Source organism: Zerene cesonia, chromosome 14, assembly GCF_012273895.1.
Source record: "Zerene cesonia ecotype Mississippi chromosome 14, Zerene_cesonia_1.1, whole genome shotgun sequence".
NCBI lineage: Eukaryota > Metazoa > Arthropoda > Insecta > Lepidoptera > Pieridae > Zerene > Zerene cesonia.
Window position 1 is genome coordinate 5,909,666 of NC_052115.1, and position 18,926 is coordinate 5,928,591.

Here is an 18,926-nt window from a genome sequence, read left to right on the forward strand (position 1 = left end):
GACAAAATATTTTTAAATGTTCTACAATTTCAATGGAATATCAGAACAGTGTCTTTGTCATTTACATTCCATTGTCTTTATTATTTGTAATAATCAATAATATTTAATCTTCATCTTGTTTGCGCCTGAAAATGTCAAATTGACATTGACAACTAGAATCTGTCAACATGAATGTACTGATCCACAATTTTTCAGATATTTTCAGTGTTCGTGTACTCGTCTCGTTTTCCGAATATGTTGAAGAATTGAAGAAGTATTGCACATGTGAAACTATAGATCAAGCAGTGGATAGTACAAAATTATAGTGCAATATTAGTGATAGTGTTTAATTGTTTTCATTTTTGTCCATCCATTACGATGGATGACAAATTGATGTTGGATGATGTTTCCAGCAGTTTAAGAGAAAGAGTATTTTTTGCTGCCCGAGATGGAATGGCTCTTACGCTTTACGCATTACTATATGAGAAAAATACGGATGAGATTGACGACCTTCTAAACAACGTAAGTTGCTCTTCATTCAATCCAGTCATCTTTATACGACGAAATCTGCGTTGCTATTAATATCTATTTTTATCGATGTAAATCTTTAGACTTTATGATAGCTTTTGCGTGATTCAGGTGCGTTGTGCAATTATTTGTTGGATCATGAAATAGAATGAATATAAATATTTTCTGAATTGCCTAATTCCTACTAATCAAAACTCAGAATTATTATGTAAATTCGAAGTAGTTTCAATGTTTCACTCTACATACTCAATTACAAAATACTAGTGTATGCAAAGTAAAAGCATTAAGCTATTATTTAGTAGAATATAATTGAATTTATTCATTATTATTTGGGTCAAGAACAATTTGTAACAAAAGATTCTTGAGTGTAAGAAGATAATGAAATTGTAGAAGCAATTATTTCAAATCAAGGTTCATTATGATTTATATCTCATATGTTAGTTCAAATAATATTCAATTATATAAAACACAAATGTTTTTATATTTAGTAGACATAGCATTCTACTGTATGTACACAATATTCTATGTACAGAAATAAACACAATGTCAATGACATGTTTACAAAATATTATCTATGTTATTTGTATTTATCTACATCTTTGTAGGGTTGTTGACATTCCATTTTTGAAGATAATTTAAATTAGGTCAACTGGAAAATTTTATTGATAATTTTTTTTATTGTTTACTTTTTTGTGAAGATTTCCCTATGAAATTACATATAAATTAAAGCTTTGATAAGATTCTAGTATGCATAAACTGAGTATATATTAATTTGGAATTTAAATGATATATGCATACCTACTCATTACCATTAAGTATTTATTATCAAAACATAAAGCCAGAGTTTGGGTAGGTTATGATGCTGATTAATTTTATTTTCTAATTAGTTTTTATAAAACTACAGTTAAACTTTACATAGATTTTAATTAAAAACTAGAATATAGTTCAAGACATGGTTTCTGTTGAGTAACAAGGTTCAATCATAACCTTCACATTTTATGTGTATCATTTTATATTAGGAGTCTACCTGGATTTGCCTTGATATATATAGTGCAATAGGCTATATATATTTATCACTCAGGTCCCAAACCTAGCCATTGGTGATAGAATTTTTGAAATAAGTGAAGTCCTTTCTGAGATGTGTATGTTTAAACAAACAAACTCTTCAGCTTTGTTATGAGTATACATTTAGATTCAGATTGCAAAAAAAATTAAAACATGACACACTTTATAGAAAATTATTCTTATTAAAGGATTTATTTGAATTACAAAATCATTTATTGTCTGATGCTCTTATATATTAAGAGCTATTTTAATTTGCAGGATGTGTGTAGCGATGGAGTGAAATGCACCCCACTTATTGCAGCCTCTAGGCATGGCCGAGAGGCAGCTGTCCGTATACTCTTAGAGAAATTCCGTCCTCCTGTAAGACTGGAAACAGAAGGCACTGTAAAGTTTGATGAATATGTTATTGAAGGTAATTATCTTATTCAAAGCAATTAATTACTAGTTATAGTCTATGTACTGTAGTTTTGCCTTTGTTCTTTTGCAGTATTTTACCATTGTGTTGATGAACAATTTACCGGTAAGGGGAGTATACCAGGATGAACATTGTTTATATCACTATTAACATAACTATCATTCATCCTTACAAGTGTACAGTTAGATTATCGTTTTTGATGCTTAATGATAAAGTATGTGTGATAGAAAATCAAAATATTTTTTTTTTTTTTTTTTTTCTGGTTTCGTAATATTTTTCGATCGTTTATTTCTTCCAATTACAATTTCTTCGAATCATAGTGATACTGTGTCGTGTATCTTTAGTTCGAAGATACAATGACGGTATTTTATCAAAGCACATCATTTTAGAATGTCGTGTCATCAGTTCAAATAAAAAGTCATTAACTAAGAAAGTTTCTTGGCGGATTGCCGGCGAATGTTTCCGGAAAGTCGAATACGCGATAAGAATATCGGTTAGAAATCGTTAAAAAATGTATTTTGGAGACAGTTTGGAGAATCGGAAATGGAGCGTATGCGAAAATAAATTGAAATTTCTAAGGGTCGTACGTTTACAATTTTTACTGAAAAGTAGGTTGCAAGTAACAAAATATTGTGACAGTTTATAACAATCGTGACAATAAAAATAAACGTTTAAAATGGAGCCATTCGTTTATTATTAAAATAAATTTTATTGTGCTCTATATGTCATAGTCATATTTTTATGTTGTTTTGAGTTACATTTGAATTTATGACACTTAATTTCATTAGGTTTAAAAAAGAGGGTTGCTCTTTCATATAAAAATTTTCTCAAATAAAGGGCGTTAATTAAGAATATGAACATTTTCTTTGTCTTTCAAACCTAATTTCAAGTTGAAAGTTCTTACGGTCCTACGCGTATTGCATTAATGCACCAACTGATTTTAGTTTTTTTCCCAAGAAATGAAGATTGAATTTTGAAATTAGGAGTCTTGCCAAATTTTCAGACTTTCGATGCATTTTTGCTTCGTGTGTAAACTTTTCCGCAGTTACATCTTTCGAGGACGAGTAGATCGTTGACTTTTTACGCAGTCATCCTGAGCGCGTGGCCCGTTATAATTAGAACACTTCCGTTTGTACACAAAGAAACTGAATCGTATACGTTTTCGATCGTCCCGACTTTTCTGCGTCTGGCAGCAGTCCAGAGCTTTGTTTTGTGCTTATGATTTATACCAATTAATTCACGTATCGTCCCGTTATAAATCCATCTGGCGTTGCATTAGCACGTTTGTTGCATACGCGTTTCGCTAGTCATGTTGTCTTGCGATTCTTTGAATTCTGCTATTTATATCCAAACTCTAAAATTTGTCACTTCTATCTTTCAAAATATCTTCGTGCCCATCTTTCAAAATAGCTTTATAATTTAGAGGAGGGCAAACTTATCGAATTTGGTTGGTTGGAAGAGAGAAGAGCAAACGCTCATTGAGGTTTTAACCAGGTCAAATCTTAATTTTTGGAAACTTCTTCTGAAACAGAGTTATTGCTTTTCATTCAAATTCGTTCTTTATAATGAATGCATTCTGCATAGTTTTGAAAAAATTACAAATGTAGTAGTTGAATTTTTAACACCGCATCCTGTGCTTCGCTGAAATTTGCTTTATTGCATTCGTAACTACAATTTTCACAATTCTTCTAGTCTAACGACTGTCAACTGTTTTACGGCATATATAGCTTAAAGGATTTCTGTCAATTGATCTGTTCGTTAAGACTTCGGTTCGTAGATATTTAGTAGTTCGTTCCGCATTCACAGGTGCTACAGCATTATGGTGTGCAGCGGGTGCTGGACACCTCGGCATCGTGAAGCGGCTGGTGCGAGCTGGTGCCAACGTGAATCACGCAACGAAGACACTCAGTACACCGCTCCGAGCGGCCTGTTTCGATGGCCGCTTGGACATTGTCAAATATTTGGTCAGGCACGGCGCTGACATACACAAAGCGAACAAGTACAATAATACATGCTTGATGATCGCGGCCTATAAGGGACATTTAGACGTGGTAAGTTGATCGTGTTTCCACTCCACACTATGTAAAGTATCATTGCTTTTTTTTAATTCTAATAGAGCTCACATTCAGACTAAACAAAGGGAATATCTGTAAATCAGAACAGTAGCTGTTTGCTAAAAACTAATAATTTAAATCATCATGACCTTCGTGATTAGAATTTGAAATAAATATTTCCCAGGTACAGTTTCTATTAGACAGCGGGGCGAGGGTGGATGAACGCGCGCTGTGCGGCGCGACGGCGTTGCACTTCGCGGCGGAGTGCGGGCACGCGGCCGTCGTCTGCGCGCTTATAGATCATAATGCGAAGATACTTACTAATCAGAATGGTGAGACATGTTACACTTTACGGTTATTTTGGGTCAATTGTTGTGCAAAAAAATACTTGAAATGATTACAAAAATTAGAAACGAAAATACAACTGGTCGCGGAAGAATTCAGGGAAATCAGTATATTATTTGTTACTGCTTTACTTTGCGAACTTAGCATGATCGGTTTAGTGAATCCTAACTTATCATGAAAAATATTATTTTATTGTATTAATGATTTATTTTGCAATACATGGTTAAATTCATGAGTAAGTGACTAGGTTGATATATTGGTTTGTTGAATCCAATTTATGCTTCCTTCTAGTATGGTCCTTCGAGCCGAAAAATGTACTCAAAGTTATTATGAATGGATATCGAGCCATTATATTATTATAATGATACAAATAAAATATCTACATGCAGGTCGGTAATTTTTTACGCACTTGGTCGTTTATTTAAAGAATTTTGTTTTCTTTAAATTTATGTTACCTTCTAACACTGGTTTTCGAACTGGAAATAATACGTATACTTCAATCGTTAACAGGTATGACACCGTTGCAATGTGCGGCGGAACGAGCACGTGCTTCAGTGGTGGAAATATTGGCCGCGAGATCGGAAGTGACGCGTGCGCAGGCGATAGAGGCGTTCGAACTGTTGGGCGCCTCTTTTGCTAATGACAAGGAGTATTATTGTTTACGGGTGAGTTTTTTATATTTGAAACGATATACACCAATTTGTAGGCGGATTAGTTTTTGTTAAAAATTATTGTTGGTATATTTTTGCTATTTTTATGTGCTGAATTAATATTTTTTAATATAGATGGCGTATCAATATCTACACAGAGCGATGACGATGAGATACGACACTAGATATGGTTTATTGTTGAAAAAACCGGCGGATCCTATTCCGGCTTACGATAATTGGAGAGAAAGTACTACACTCGAGGTATGAGTTTCCCTTTGTTATAAATTATCCGCATTTATATTTCGCATGCAATGTTTAAAGCAAATTTATTTTGTAGTTTCTATGAGTAAGCAAGTTTTTAATTTATACATACAATTTTTTATTTGTCCGGATATTTATAGTATATGTATTTATATAGATATGTAAATATCATGTTAGTAATTTGTTGAATGGGAATATATTTAAGTGAGCATTGCTATTTGGATTGTGTGTTAGTATATTATTGAATCTGTTTTAAATATTTCAAGTTCTGAGCGTGACTTATTAGTAAACAGATTTAGAATTGTTTGCATACTCTTTGGTTTTTTTTCGGCAGAATATTCCTATACGTATATTTGATCACGCAATAGAGTATCTTTTAAACAGTAAATTCTATCAACAAAAATAACGTGTATCGTCAAACAATTTAACTTACGTTCATGGCACCACAGACACACTTTATATCTTTTTCATACAATTTGTATTATGATTGAAAAAAAAACACGGTGTGTGTGGTTTCTTTTTTGTATGTCATCGTCGGCCATGTAGCTGCTCGGTCGGCTGATGGTAAACGCTAACGCAGACCTTATACCCCTACAAATGGGCTGCCGACTTAATATTAAATTAAAAATCGGGTAATTAAGAAAGGATTGAGGAGAGGAATATAATAAAGGACTGGGAAAGGATATGGGTTTCCGTCTCCTCCACTCACCGAACGAAAAAGCAGCATGCTACTATTTCACGCCGGTCTTCTGTGGTGGTGTAGTACTTACCCGGTGCGAGCTAGTCCAATTCGTGCCGAAGCGTATTCGGCGCCCACATACAAATGTGGTGCCGTAACATAGATATACTGTGAGCGTGCGTGCACGGCAGGAGGTGGAGCGGCTGCACGGCAACCCGCACGCGCTGCACATGGAGGGGCTGACGGTGCGCGAGCGCATCCTGGGCGCGGCGTGCCCCGACCTGCCGCACCCGGTCGTGTTCCGCGGCGCCGTGTTCGCGGACGAGGCGCGCTTCGACCGCTGCCTCGCGCTGTGGCGCCACGCGTTGGCGCTGCGGCACCTCAACTCGGTGAGCTTGTTTCTTCATTCATTTGTACCTGTTAACCAATGAATAACACGATATGGCGCTGCGGCACCTCAACTCGGTGAGCTTGTTTCTTCATTCATTTGCACCTATTAACCAGTGAATAACACGCTATGGCGCTGCGGCACCTTAACCCGGAGAGTTTGTTTCGTTCATTCATGTGTTTCTGTGAACGAATGTATGATACGCTTTGACGCCGCGACATGGTAACTCGGTTAAATTGTTTATTCCATTCGTTCACTTCTTTCTATCCATCTATCAATCCGCATATGTATCTACCCATTCACCCATACATCCATTTACCACGTTGTCTTAATATATTCATACATGAACCATTAACTTTTTTGATAATTCAATGTTTTAGATAAAAAAAAATTGTATATCTCATTTTTTATTTCTTGTCTGTCGTGTCAGTATTTCTTTAGCAATTGTTAGTTTTAATTTTATAATCTCACATTACGGATTCGCGGAAAAACGCGGCACAACGGTGAAAATCTCCATATAAAAAATAAGCATTCAGGATTCTAAGTGTGATTTGATTTAAGAAAAATAGGAAAATTAAGGTTTTGTTACCATTTTTTATCTAAATACAAATACTCAATTTAAACTTTTACTGTTTCAGGTTTCAGTCGTAAAAGATCTCTTAAGGTTCGCCCAAGTGTTTTCGCAAATGATACATATTGGTATCGAATTACCGTTAAATCAGGTAAGTTTATCTTACTTACCCTAAAATTTATATTTTATAAAGATAAAAAAAAATCATAGATGTATACCATAATAATTCAAATTATTTATATTATGTACGTACGTACGTAGGTATGTTACGTATTGGAGGCGTGTGCGGAAGAGTTAAGGAGAGGAACTAAGAGACTCGAAAAGCCACAAGCGAATCACGATCCTGAGGCACTGATGGTACGGTTCATTTTTATTTATTTTCTCCAGAAAAGCTATTTGTTGCTACTAAAGTACTTTGACAATGAACTCTTTAGACTGGTGCTTCTAAATCTTATTATCAAATATGTTTTATGTCTTTATTTTGTGGATTGAATTTCCCCTTATTTAATAGTTGTGTTAAACAATTAAAATCAATAAATTATGAAAACGTGTTAGTTGGTCCAAGGAAAAAAAAAAATATCGATGATATAAAAATTTTAGATAAAAAATATTTATTTACAGTGGATACTCTTAAGTATTTATAGCTCGTATTTTAGTGGGTCATTTCTTTCAGGAGGAGTACGAGAGCAATGTGCGAACCGCGCTTTATTTGGTTGCCGTGGCCGCGAGGCTCTTGGAAAATCCTAACAATGATGAGGTAAATAATGTTAATTATATTTTCTCATATTAAGAAGAACAAGGTACGTACGTGTTTCGTACTATGGGAGCTGGAGTTCCGTTTCCTTTTCCTCATTCATATCAGTTCTTCCTTTCGTATCCCTTCTTTCCAGTCGTCAATCCTTTCTTTATCCCTTCCCAGATAAAAACGGGCAGCGTATTCATAGAAGCACTACCTCTTTCAATGTTCATGGGTGGTGGTGATCGTTTACCATTAGGCGAACGACCGGTTCAGTTGTTCAGCGCTTAGGGCGAAAAAAGAAAAAAAGTCTTTTTTCATTGAGTCTATCCCGAAGATAATCACTAAGGTCATCATAAACTTGTCTATGGTTACGCGATGTTTAATAAAGCCGCGTGTCCACCAGGAGACGACGAGCGCGATCCGGCGCGCGGTGTTCGCGCTGCGCGCGGCGCGGCTGCGCACCGGCGGCACGCTGCTGCACCTCGCGGTGGACAGGCGGACGCCGGTCGACGACTTTCACACCAGCGACGTGTGCCAGTGAGTGTGGATTGGGTGTTTCGATATTATGCTTGATTTGTTTTATATTATTTGTGTATTGCACACGTAGACATTTTCAGGAAAACAGGATATGATATGCAAAGGGCGGCTTTTGCTCAATATTATATTATTTTTTGTTATGCGGACTTTACTAAGTGAAATCGTATATGTATATTCGTATGTTTTATTGTAGCACAAATTGGTAGCGTAAAACGGTTTATTTTTCGGTCGAGGGGTTTCGTTTGTTTCAATTGAGAGAAACACTGGGTATACAATTTCAAATTTTTTGTTTGTCGATTTGAAGTAATTATCATGTTTTTGTTTACATTTTTATATGATCTAATATGTTTTTCAATGATCTGTTTATATTATATATTATTCGGTCTAGATTCCCCTGCACAAGAACAACACGCCTCCTACTTGATTGCGGCGTCGATGTGGACGCCGCAGACGATTCTAGGAGGACAGCGCTACATGTCGCTCTATTGTCATATCAGCTTATGCCGGGTGAGTTGTATCTTTATGATATACAAAGAGTTATTTAATTAGCCCAGCGTTTTATTTCGTTATTTTTTTTATTTATCAGGATGAATGGATCGATCTTTGTTGGATGGATGGATCTTTGTTGCTTTTTCATGCTGACATAGTTTGTCGAATCAATAAAAGTAAATTAGAGATTATCAATAAATAAAAATGAATTATTCCGATATATAATGCGAAGCTTATGTAGATTTTTAGAAAATTTTAAAATAAAAAAATCTGATCTCGAGGCTGAATTCGAAACCGCGTCATTTAAAGCACTTGAATGTAAAACTATGTAGATTTTTTTTTGGTCTAAAGTACTAGATAATTTCGATTTGCTCGTAATCACCACCGGTAGCGGCAACGGTGTGGCGGCACGCAGAGGCTAAGTATACATGTGCAGTGTTGTGTCTAGACGAGCGCGAGGCGTGGGGCGAGGCGCTGTGCGGCTGCGTGTGCGAGCTGCTCGCGCGCGGCGCGCACGTGGACGCGATGGACGCGGACGGGATCACGCCGCTCGTCGCTGCCATTGGCGGTGAGCGGACTGGTGTTCGAGTGTTCAAACTCAAACATTTATTTTAATATATTTTATTTTAATAGTTTGTTTTGATATATTTTATATTATTGAGTAATTATCTTTAATCTAAAACTATTACCATCAGTAATAAGGTGTAAACCTTATTACTAATTAGAGCTAGTGAATTGAGTGTTTTTTTATTGGAATATCTATGACTCTGAAATACAGTTACTTAAATCCAGTTACTGAAATCTGGTCTGTTTGATTGAATATTGTGAGCTATTGACACTTTCATATCACATACTTAATTTTTGTTATTTTTTTGTTAAATGGATTTGATATCAACGAAGCGCAACTTAGCAAGCACTAAAATTTAAATCCTCTATAATTGTTCCCATCCAGAAAATTTGTTCTGATTAAGCAAATTTTTCAGGTCCCGCCGAAAGTATAGTGCGTTCAGCACTGAACCCTAGGCTTAGTTGTCTCTCTGCCGCAGCGCTAGCGCTCCACGGCGTGAGGTACCGGCCCGACCAAGTGCCCAGAGATCTACATGGTTTCCTCATCATGCATGGCGTATATCCTTTATAAATGTCCTTGGGAATTATAATGCGACGCAATTTGAAGATGAATTCTCTAATGCTATAATGAGCTTTATATCGTTTGAAATAAGGCATACAGTTTAAATTAAAATACCTTTATATTTTGTCTAGTTCATTGCAGGTTTTATTCAAGGGTCTTCCTTTTTGTTTTATTTATTGATCTGGATTTCAGCCAAAATGCTTAGGTCGCTCATGTACTCTAAAATATGTTCCTTAGTTTGGGATCTAGAAAATTCTAAAATGTCTTCCTATTAATTTTATCTTGTAAATCGTTGAGTGAACCGAAAATGAATGTATTCCAATTGTTAACTCATTGTTTTCTGTCTTTATTGGATTGTAAAAGAAAAATAATTGGAAAATGATTTTTAATTAATATTGCTATGACTCCGAAAGTATCTAACTATTGTTTATTTACATATTCTATAATTAATCTTATGTTATAAATATATTTGATTACCTTAATTAAATATGGTAATCAACGTTTTTACTTGTCCTGGTTTTTCATAAAAAAAAAAAAAAAATTCGTTTGAAAATGGTAGACCTTCCTTTCATAGAATATGTAAATAAGATAAATTTTAATCTTAAAGATTACTCTGACGTAGACTGTAGTGCTGAATAGGTACTTAGTTGTTATTTTAATCGTAAAATAACAAATTTCTAGGTTAGCCCGTATGACGTCACAGTACAATGGTTGTATTAAAGTGATATTATTTATTGATGGATTTATGGTTCTTATCGGAATTACATATATAGTTTGTTGGATTTTGTTTTGGACATATTTTATTTAATGATCATATAAAGTTAAAGAAAATTAAAACGTATCTGTATAGATTTAAAAGCTTTGAAAAAAGTTTTAGCAAACAAATCTCTATTTTGACTAATAGTTGTAGGATTCTTATCATTACAAAGTTGAGTGCAAAGTGCTTAATGATATTGAGTATTATAACCATATTTTTATAAATGACATTTAAAATATTGCGATTTCAATTATTACGAAGGGATTCTTTTTTTTTTAACAAAACAATTGTTTGTTTTCGTGACGAAACGAAGGTTACGTTATGCAAAATCAAGTTAAACGTAACGTGAATGATTAATTTTTTTTCCTTCATCCTCATTTTATATTTTGATAATTAATTCGAAATTGTGTTTTTTTTTTCAATGCGAAACGGAGGCAGCGAATTCCTTACCACAAAATAACAGTTTGCGAACATCGCAGTTATGTTATTAAAAATGGTGTGAATTTTTTCGTATCGTGACTTGTATTATGCTTATTAAAAATGTTGCTAGGCTAAAAACATATTTTCGTGTCAAATAGTCACGATGCTATGAGAACCTGTGTTTCTATAAATACAGATGCAAAATAGTTGCAATTATTTTAAATTATTTTTATTTGATTTGTAAGTAACAGAGTAAAATACCTTTTAATGTTATTAACAACGGTCTATATAAAGTAAGGATTATTATCTGTGTTCATTTTCATTATTTGACTGATTTCACAATCTGCCATTTTGATTAACATCTTTGTTATTTTAATAGCATTTACATTTACGAATTGACGATTGACGATCTAAATAATTCATTTGATGAAATATATTCGTAAAATGAAATGTGTATGTGTAATAAATATTGATGTATGAACACAGGGTTTTGTATGTGTTCGTGTGACGCAACATTTAATATTATAAAATGGCTCAAAGTTATAGAAGTAAGAATGCTAGGAAGCTAAAGCCAATGATATTTTTAAAGGATAGGTAAAATGGATAGAGTCAAGCGAGATGGCTTAATAATGCGAAAGCGAGACGGATATATAAAATACATTTTTAACATCTACTACGATTCGATCTCAATAAAGGGTCTACAGCGTCAGTCGTGTACCATTCTTGATTAAATATCATTGCAATTAGAGGGAGAATAAAAATGTGATAAATTTTAGGTTATGTTAGCTTAAGGGAAGGTCTCACGAGGCTTCTAGAATAGCATATATATCGATTTAGGCCTTTGCAAAATTGTTAAAATGAGAAGTTTCTTCCGTAGAGTAGATTGTATAATGCAATAGATAAAAGCAAGATTACGAAGGAATTACGCGGGTCGGATGTTTGCAAATGTGAATTAAAAACTCGAAAATAAATATCGACGCCACGTGTGTGCATATTTTGCATCCTTGGTGACTTTGCTTTGATATATAAATTATACTTTTAACTCAAACGATAATAGTATAATAATACTCATCCCTATTCTTAATAATAATAAAGAAATATAATGTACCTACGTTAAGAGATAATTAACATTATTTTTATAAACAAATGCACAAAAGTTGTTTATTGTAAAACGCTCAAATATAAATGGCCATATCGAGCTTGTTACGGGACAATTTTGTCGATTATAGTAATTTACGCATCGATATTCATAAATGAGAATAAAATACCTATAGGAATATTGCCAATTGTAAGCATTATTCATGAAATATAGTCCACTTATTTAAATAATTCAAAGTATATTGAGTAAGATTTACTTACATATCAAATATCATCGAATATTTAGTATTAAAATGTATAAATTATTATTTTCAAAAGGTGTAATGGACACAATCCTTTGTTACAGTCATTTACTTACCAACAGTAAGTGGGAAATTCTAATTCTCATTATTTGCGTATTTCGTTTGTGTATTGTGTTCATAAATTTACTTATTTCTGAAGGGATATATTTTTAGTTGTTTAAGTTTTATATTGACAAGTGCAGTGACGTCGTTAACAAAAATAACCAGTGCAATAAATATCTCAAGATGGCGCCACTGCACAACGAAATTCTAGTCAATTCGTTTATCAAACGTAGAATAAGTTTGCAAATGTAGTTTTTTTTAATAAATTGGTTTAATTTTGAACGCAATTTTATTTTTATTTTATTTCCTTTATCTTTGGCATGCAACGATTTTTAATTTATTTTATATTGTTGGGGAAGATATTAAACGATACAGACCAACTTTAAACATTAAGTGTTAAGTTTTAAGTGGCGATTATCTTCAAACTATATTTTAGTCTATTTTGCAGTATGTACTCTGTATAATGGTTCGAAATTACCTATTTAGTTTAAGATTTCAATTGTTAATGGTCCCTAATATACGATATTTTCTTGTAGTAAATTGAGAATAGCCACGAAAGTAATATAGTTGAAAATGAAAGGCGGAACATTATATTTTATTAACTTAATATCACACGCACTCATGGTGGTCATTTTGATAAGCACGCCATATAATTGATGTACCGTGATACATTGCGTATATGTGTATAATAAGATATGCGTAAGAGGAATTGCGTTTTCCCATGCCATTTGATTTCCGAACGGAACTTCTTTCTACACCATGACTTGCTTGTTGCTAATGCAATATAATCTATGTCGATTATCATTCTACATACATCTACATTGTTTTGCAGCTTTTTGATGCCTTGGGAAAAATATATTGAATTTCTTACTGAATTGCGTCTACAAGTCGGTTGGTCTTAAAATATACATCAATATCTGTTTTAATTTTACGATAATACATGTCCAAGTAAGTACAACGATTGGTAAAATTTAAGAGTAAATTGCTTACGTTTATGGAGTCTATTTTGGTGAAATATGAAAAATATATCATAATTTTAAATAGACCATATATATAAGAGTGTAGTTCTTGTTGATAAATCATTTAAAATACATTTTATTTTCCGGTAAAAGTTAAATTTTATTTTTAGATTTGCATGACCAAAGTTTTGTGAATTTTTTAATGTGATTAGAGTCTATTAAGCTATCCTTGTTCTTATCTCTTGTTTGTTTAGTAAAAGTGTGCGCAAAGCTTAGCTGCATAGAGCTCACAATCGCAATAAAGAGTCCCTCCTTAAACTTACCATTTGACATATATTTGTTATTCATACTACAGGCAATAGATTTGATTTTATATGAGCAATGTGCATGTCGCCGTTAGATTGATAAACCTGTATATTATAATCTAACTCATCAGATTACGAAATGTCAACGTAACATTTGATAGCAATATCACTCTTTATTTGCCATTGGATGTAATGCAAGTATATTATCGTTTGTGTATTATGCCGAGAATTTACTTTTCCCAAATGTCCGCCAGGTGCAGGTTGCGAGTTGACGGAGCTCCGTTTAAATACACCGAACCTCACCTAATCGTCAATATCGAATTTTCATTTCACATAGATTGATTTGAATCTGCCGAAATAATGCGTTAATAAGCAGTTTGTGGCTAATTCGTTTAGGCAGTATGATGCAGATCACAATTTTTCGACAGATCTCCCGAGATTCTACTCCGCGTAATATAACGGTTTTCAATTTAACGGTAACATGCATATTAGAGTTGAATGGCCTAACAAAAACCCAACTAATTAATATATAGGTAGATACTCAATGTCTCGTCTAAATTTATATAGATAATCGTCGTTAAGTAGTTGGTAAGAATGTGATAAACAATAATTAAAATACGGGTTAAATATTCATTATCTGTATTTACTATATATACATGTTGTTCTGCCGATAGTGCACTATGGGGACACTCGGAATTTTGTCTGTATTTCAAATTAGAAAAAAAGCTTTAGTCATTAGCAGTACCTATAGATTTATATAGAAATTCCATATAACTTTAATGAAGAATCGAACCCTTGTAAAACGAGATGCAGTAATACAACTTATCAAAACGTAATTTTGTAACTAACCTCTGTTGATAATAAAGTAAGCAAATATCAAGTGAAAGTTAATGTGGTCGGAGGCTTGTCGTCTTTATTATAAATAATAAAGTTAGTAATTTATCGCTGGACCCAGATAGCGTTTATTTTTGTCGAAACATCGAAAATAAAATATATAATAAACATAAAGCGTTGCTTTTCATTTTTTAAAGCCTACAACTGTTTGAAATTTAAAGCATTGACGGGTAAGTGGAAACTAATGATTAAACGCAATCACGCCGACAGTAGAAAAAAACAAAACTTACACGAAAAGTCATGTATGCAACCTCTACCTATATATATTTAAGTCATAGTTTGTCGACTGCAGTTGCTGGGTCGCCTGATGATAAGCGCTACCATCGCCCATGAACATTTGGAAAGACATAAGGTCAATTGCAGACCTTACGCGTCTACAAATGGATTACCGACTTTAAATTGGGAAAGGCCAATTCACGCCGGTTTTCTATGGGGAGCTGGCCCAATTCGTGCCGTAGCGTGCTCGACTACCACGTACCAAACACAATGGCATGCTATTATTTCACGCCGGTTTTCTATGGGGTTATGGTACTTCCCCGGGGCTGGCTTAATTCGTGCAAAAACGTGCTCGACTTCCACATACAAATTATATATTTTCATCTCCACTTGAATGTTTGGTTAAGTGTCCCTCAGGCAAAAGTTACACAGTGTCTAAAATTACACCATTGGGACAGAATGAAATGTCGAATACAAGAAGAATCGTGTCGATTGAATGAGAAATCCCGAAAGTATACCTATAGAAATTAAATACCATAATAATAAAAAACAAAAGAAAAAACGTTTTAATAAGAGAATCATCTAAATTTGTCCTAATCAGGATAGACAATAATATATTATACTCATGAAATTATTGTATTGTCAGTGATCCTTGATAGGTTATATACAAACTTTGAATTTAATCTGTTGTTCTAAAGTGGATCAAAGTCGAATTCAAAGGAGTCGGTTACATACAAACATACATAAATACCGTCGTCGTTCGTTTCGTAAAAAGTACATAATAACATTTGCCATGAATTAAGCTTCCACAACGAATTATGGAAGCATTTTCTAGTGCGGTCATGGAACAGTAGACTAAATAAAAAGAAATAGCCAAATGAGATAGGCTGTGCTCACTACATTATAATAGTTTTACGTGAGGTTTGTACCTTGAATACTATGGTAAAATCCTAATGCGTATGGTCATGTCAGGTACCTACTTGATGCTATTTCTATGTAAATTTAAGTTTGCCGCAAATATGTTGCATTACCGCTTACTGATGGTGAGGCAATGCAACTACCAAGATTTGTCAAGAAAAATATTACCTACTTTCAAAGAGCGTAATTGGTGGAAATTAAATGTCAAATATAAATAAATATGTCATGCGTAGAAATTGTTGTCCCATTTTTATAACTTATTTAAACAGATAAAATATGTCCGATATCTCTTAATTATTCGATTGAATAAAAGTTTGAGGTAGGTATTAAGAGAAATAAATAGAGGTATATTTAATAAACGTAATATTATAAAAATCAAAACATAATTAATTTTCCTTAAACATAAGTAGGTCAAAGTATTACAAATATTTGCTGTCTGTACATCTAATATGACAAATAGGTAACATTACAGAACAACCGCGTACAAAAACTTGTGAGAGTTACCGCATACTAAATAAACACAAAGAATAAAGGAAGTGTGTCGTTATTAGTCATTACCGTCTTCACAGATTGAAAATTAACATTGTTGTCATTACGTCGCCGAGACAAAAAAAATTTGTTCCGAGTTTCCGAACGTGGAATAGTTACCCGCCATTTTCAAACATGGAATATGATGCTACTAACAAAGCATCTAACATTGGCGGATACGCTTTGTAAATGGGATTAATGGTAATCATTGCATTACCTAACAAACGCCGGTAGCATCAGGGTGGGGTTGTGAGACGTCGGGAACCACTTTCAGTTTCTGCAGCTTACTTGCTTCGTAAACACCTCTTACGTAACGCGTTTGCCCGGTTTAACAGCCCGCATTTGCATGACACACTTTTTAAAATTCATCGTTTTATCTAAATATTAAATATTATCTATTCGATCGCTAATGATTTCGCACTTTTAAGTTAGCTTAATTATAACTAATTGTAAGTTAGTATTTGTTAATTTAAAGGAACAACCGTTTGTCTATTTTAATTTAATTTTAATTTCGCGCTTAAATCGTCACAGATACAAACGAAAGATAAAAAAACGTTTATTAAAAAAATATATGTTCTCGGACTGGGTTTTTGGCACGTTAAATAAAAAAAAAAATAGCGTAGATTATGTGCAGAACAAAGTGTATTTTTATCATTGAGTGCAAAAGTGATGTGTGTGTTTTGTGAAGGCTTGCCGTAAATTTAGCACCATCTGTCGAAAAGTAAGTATAGTCTATATATAACATATGATTGTTAAAAAAAATACGTTCAGAAAAATATGAAGGTATAAAAAAAAAATATGATAAAAAGGCTAGTGTCAGATGTTTTATGTAACGTCTTTGATAGTAGACTGTGTCTTGATAAATCACCTAAGGACCGCAAAAAGCCCCTTTATGTTTATATTATATACTTTTACAATATTGCTTTATATGCTTTTACAATTTTAGGATGACATGTACGTAAGCAAAGCATATAGCTGTAAAGTGATTATGAATTATATGTGAATTTATGTATTTTACGTGTAGTTGTAATGTATTTTAAAGTTATTTTTCTACTTTTAACATACCAAACAGAATATGACTGAATAGTTGTCATATCATCGCTGGTACTGTATATTGTCTGTATCCATTTGAGCATCGTAAGATTATGTTTTGCAAATTATAATTCCGTGAAGCTTTTTGAACGATTGCCACAAGCTTATCTTAGAAATCTTGCACGCATCTCGATTATATTGGTGATTGCACATAATGTTTAATGCAAAATTCATCGAAACTGGTATTTATTTGCGTAATACACATCAGTGTACCTTTGTCAGTTAGTATAGTATTATGTTATCTGTGGTTGTATGTAAGAAAGTTTCGTTTTTCTGGGTATACATTGCAAAACTCTTGATTTTTTGCAGATTAGAATGCTTCATAACCCATATTTTTTTATTATTAAACTGAATTTCATAAGTTCAGAATATAATTGAAAAATTTCGGTATTTAAATAAAATATCGGATCCAATAATTCTGACTTATATCTTTGAAATGCTTTTGATTTTATTTTTACACTTTTTGTGAACAATGCATCGCTATACAAAAAGAAATAATGAAATGTTCCCTTTTATTCGTCAGCATAATTTTATGAAACTCGAACAAAATTTTATAAAAATAAACTTAAACGCTATTCAAAATCAAGCGATATAATTTAAATAAATATATTGGTAATCTTTTAGAGATCTTATGGTATTTCGTGCGAGACAAATTGATTAAAACGATAAATGTTGCTGCACTACATTTAAAACTCATATTTTGAAATACATTGTTGCCCTGTAGGTATGAAAACATTAGCATAAGTATTTTTTATTTTAATCTGTTTTTCGAGTCATACTTTAAAAACAGCTATGAAAAATAAAAAAGCGCCGCGTGGATACATTAGGCAGGGATTAAATACAATTGAGTTATTATGTTCGTCTAAATATGGCGAGATATATATCAGGCTTAGACATCAAATGCGGGAGGCTTGCGAAATATTGACAAGGTATTGAAGGCCAGTGTAAAATGCTTAAATTATCTTTGAAGTAGTCGCTTTAGTCCAAATTAGATATTAAGCAGTTGCTACCGTGGGCCGTTTGGCGCCATTTTATTGACGATCTATTGTTTAATGATACTGTTGCTCAAACTCCCTGCTTTTTCAAGGGCATACTTTTTTGAAGGTTTATTTTAACATTGTTCTTTTAAATACTTAATCTAACATTTTTTAACTCAATGTTTTTGCAATTATAGATGACTAATTACTAGCGGATATGTTTCTTAATTGTAATCTATACCTACTTATCTATATAAAATATACACTAGCTGTGACCCGCCGTTGAAACCGCGTAAGTCCGTATCCCGTAGGAATATCGGTATAAAAAGTGCCTATGTGTTATTTCAGCTGTCCAGCTATCTACGAAGCAAAATAGTATTATTATTCACCAATAGATGTCGGGAAAAAAAAAACACGAATATGACATTTTCTAAAAAAGATTCCTAGCTAGATCGATTTATCGCCCCCGAAACCCCCTATATACTAAATTTCAGGAAAATCGTTGGAGCCGATTATATATATATATATATATATATATATATATATATATATATATATATATATATATATATATATATATATATATATA

The 18,926-nt window shown here is 33.2% G+C and overlaps 2 protein-coding genes across 8 annotated transcripts in view; both read left to right on the forward strand.

The window, feature by feature from the left end:
• The first annotated feature begins 176 nt into the window (after positions 1 to 176).
• Positions 177 to 10,185, forward strand: LOC119832011 (protein fem-1 homolog B). Of its 5 annotated transcripts, none has more exons than XM_038355590.1 (15): positions 177 to 501; positions 1,831 to 1,984; positions 2,060 to 2,092; positions 3,794 to 4,038; positions 4,226 to 4,373; positions 4,897 to 5,051; positions 5,172 to 5,297; positions 6,168 to 6,365; positions 7,003 to 7,086; positions 7,197 to 7,292; positions 7,609 to 7,692; positions 8,078 to 8,211; positions 8,600 to 8,718; positions 9,137 to 9,268; positions 9,684 to 10,185. In XM_038355590.1, exons 1-15 carry the CDS (start codon positions 358 to 360, stop codon positions 9,836 to 9,838), a joined length of 2,007 nt encoding a protein of 668 aa, XP_038211518.1. In that variant the 5' UTR covers positions 177 to 357; the 3' UTR covers positions 9,839 to 10,185. The 5 variants fall into 5 exon arrangements, with proteins under 5 accessions (XP_038211518.1, XP_038211521.1, XP_038211520.1 ...); XM_038355593.1 differs by having other exon boundaries at positions 9,149 to 9,268; XM_038355592.1 differs by having other exon boundaries at positions 7,612 to 7,692.
• A 6,346-nt stretch (positions 10,186 to 16,531) lies between these two features.
• Positions 16,532 to 18,926, forward strand: part of LOC119832041 — a 49,742-nt gene continuing 47,347 nt past the window's right edge. Inside the window, exons 1-2 of one of the 3 annotated variants that reach the window (XM_038355629.1) lie at positions 16,532 to 16,695; positions 16,800 to 16,989. The gene's annotated coding sequence lies outside the window, so the exon portion shown is untranslated. Of the gene's footprint in view, positions 16,990 to 18,926 lie in introns of all 3 variants that reach the window. The other 2 variants (XM_038355628.1, XM_038355630.1) reach the window with 2 other exon arrangements.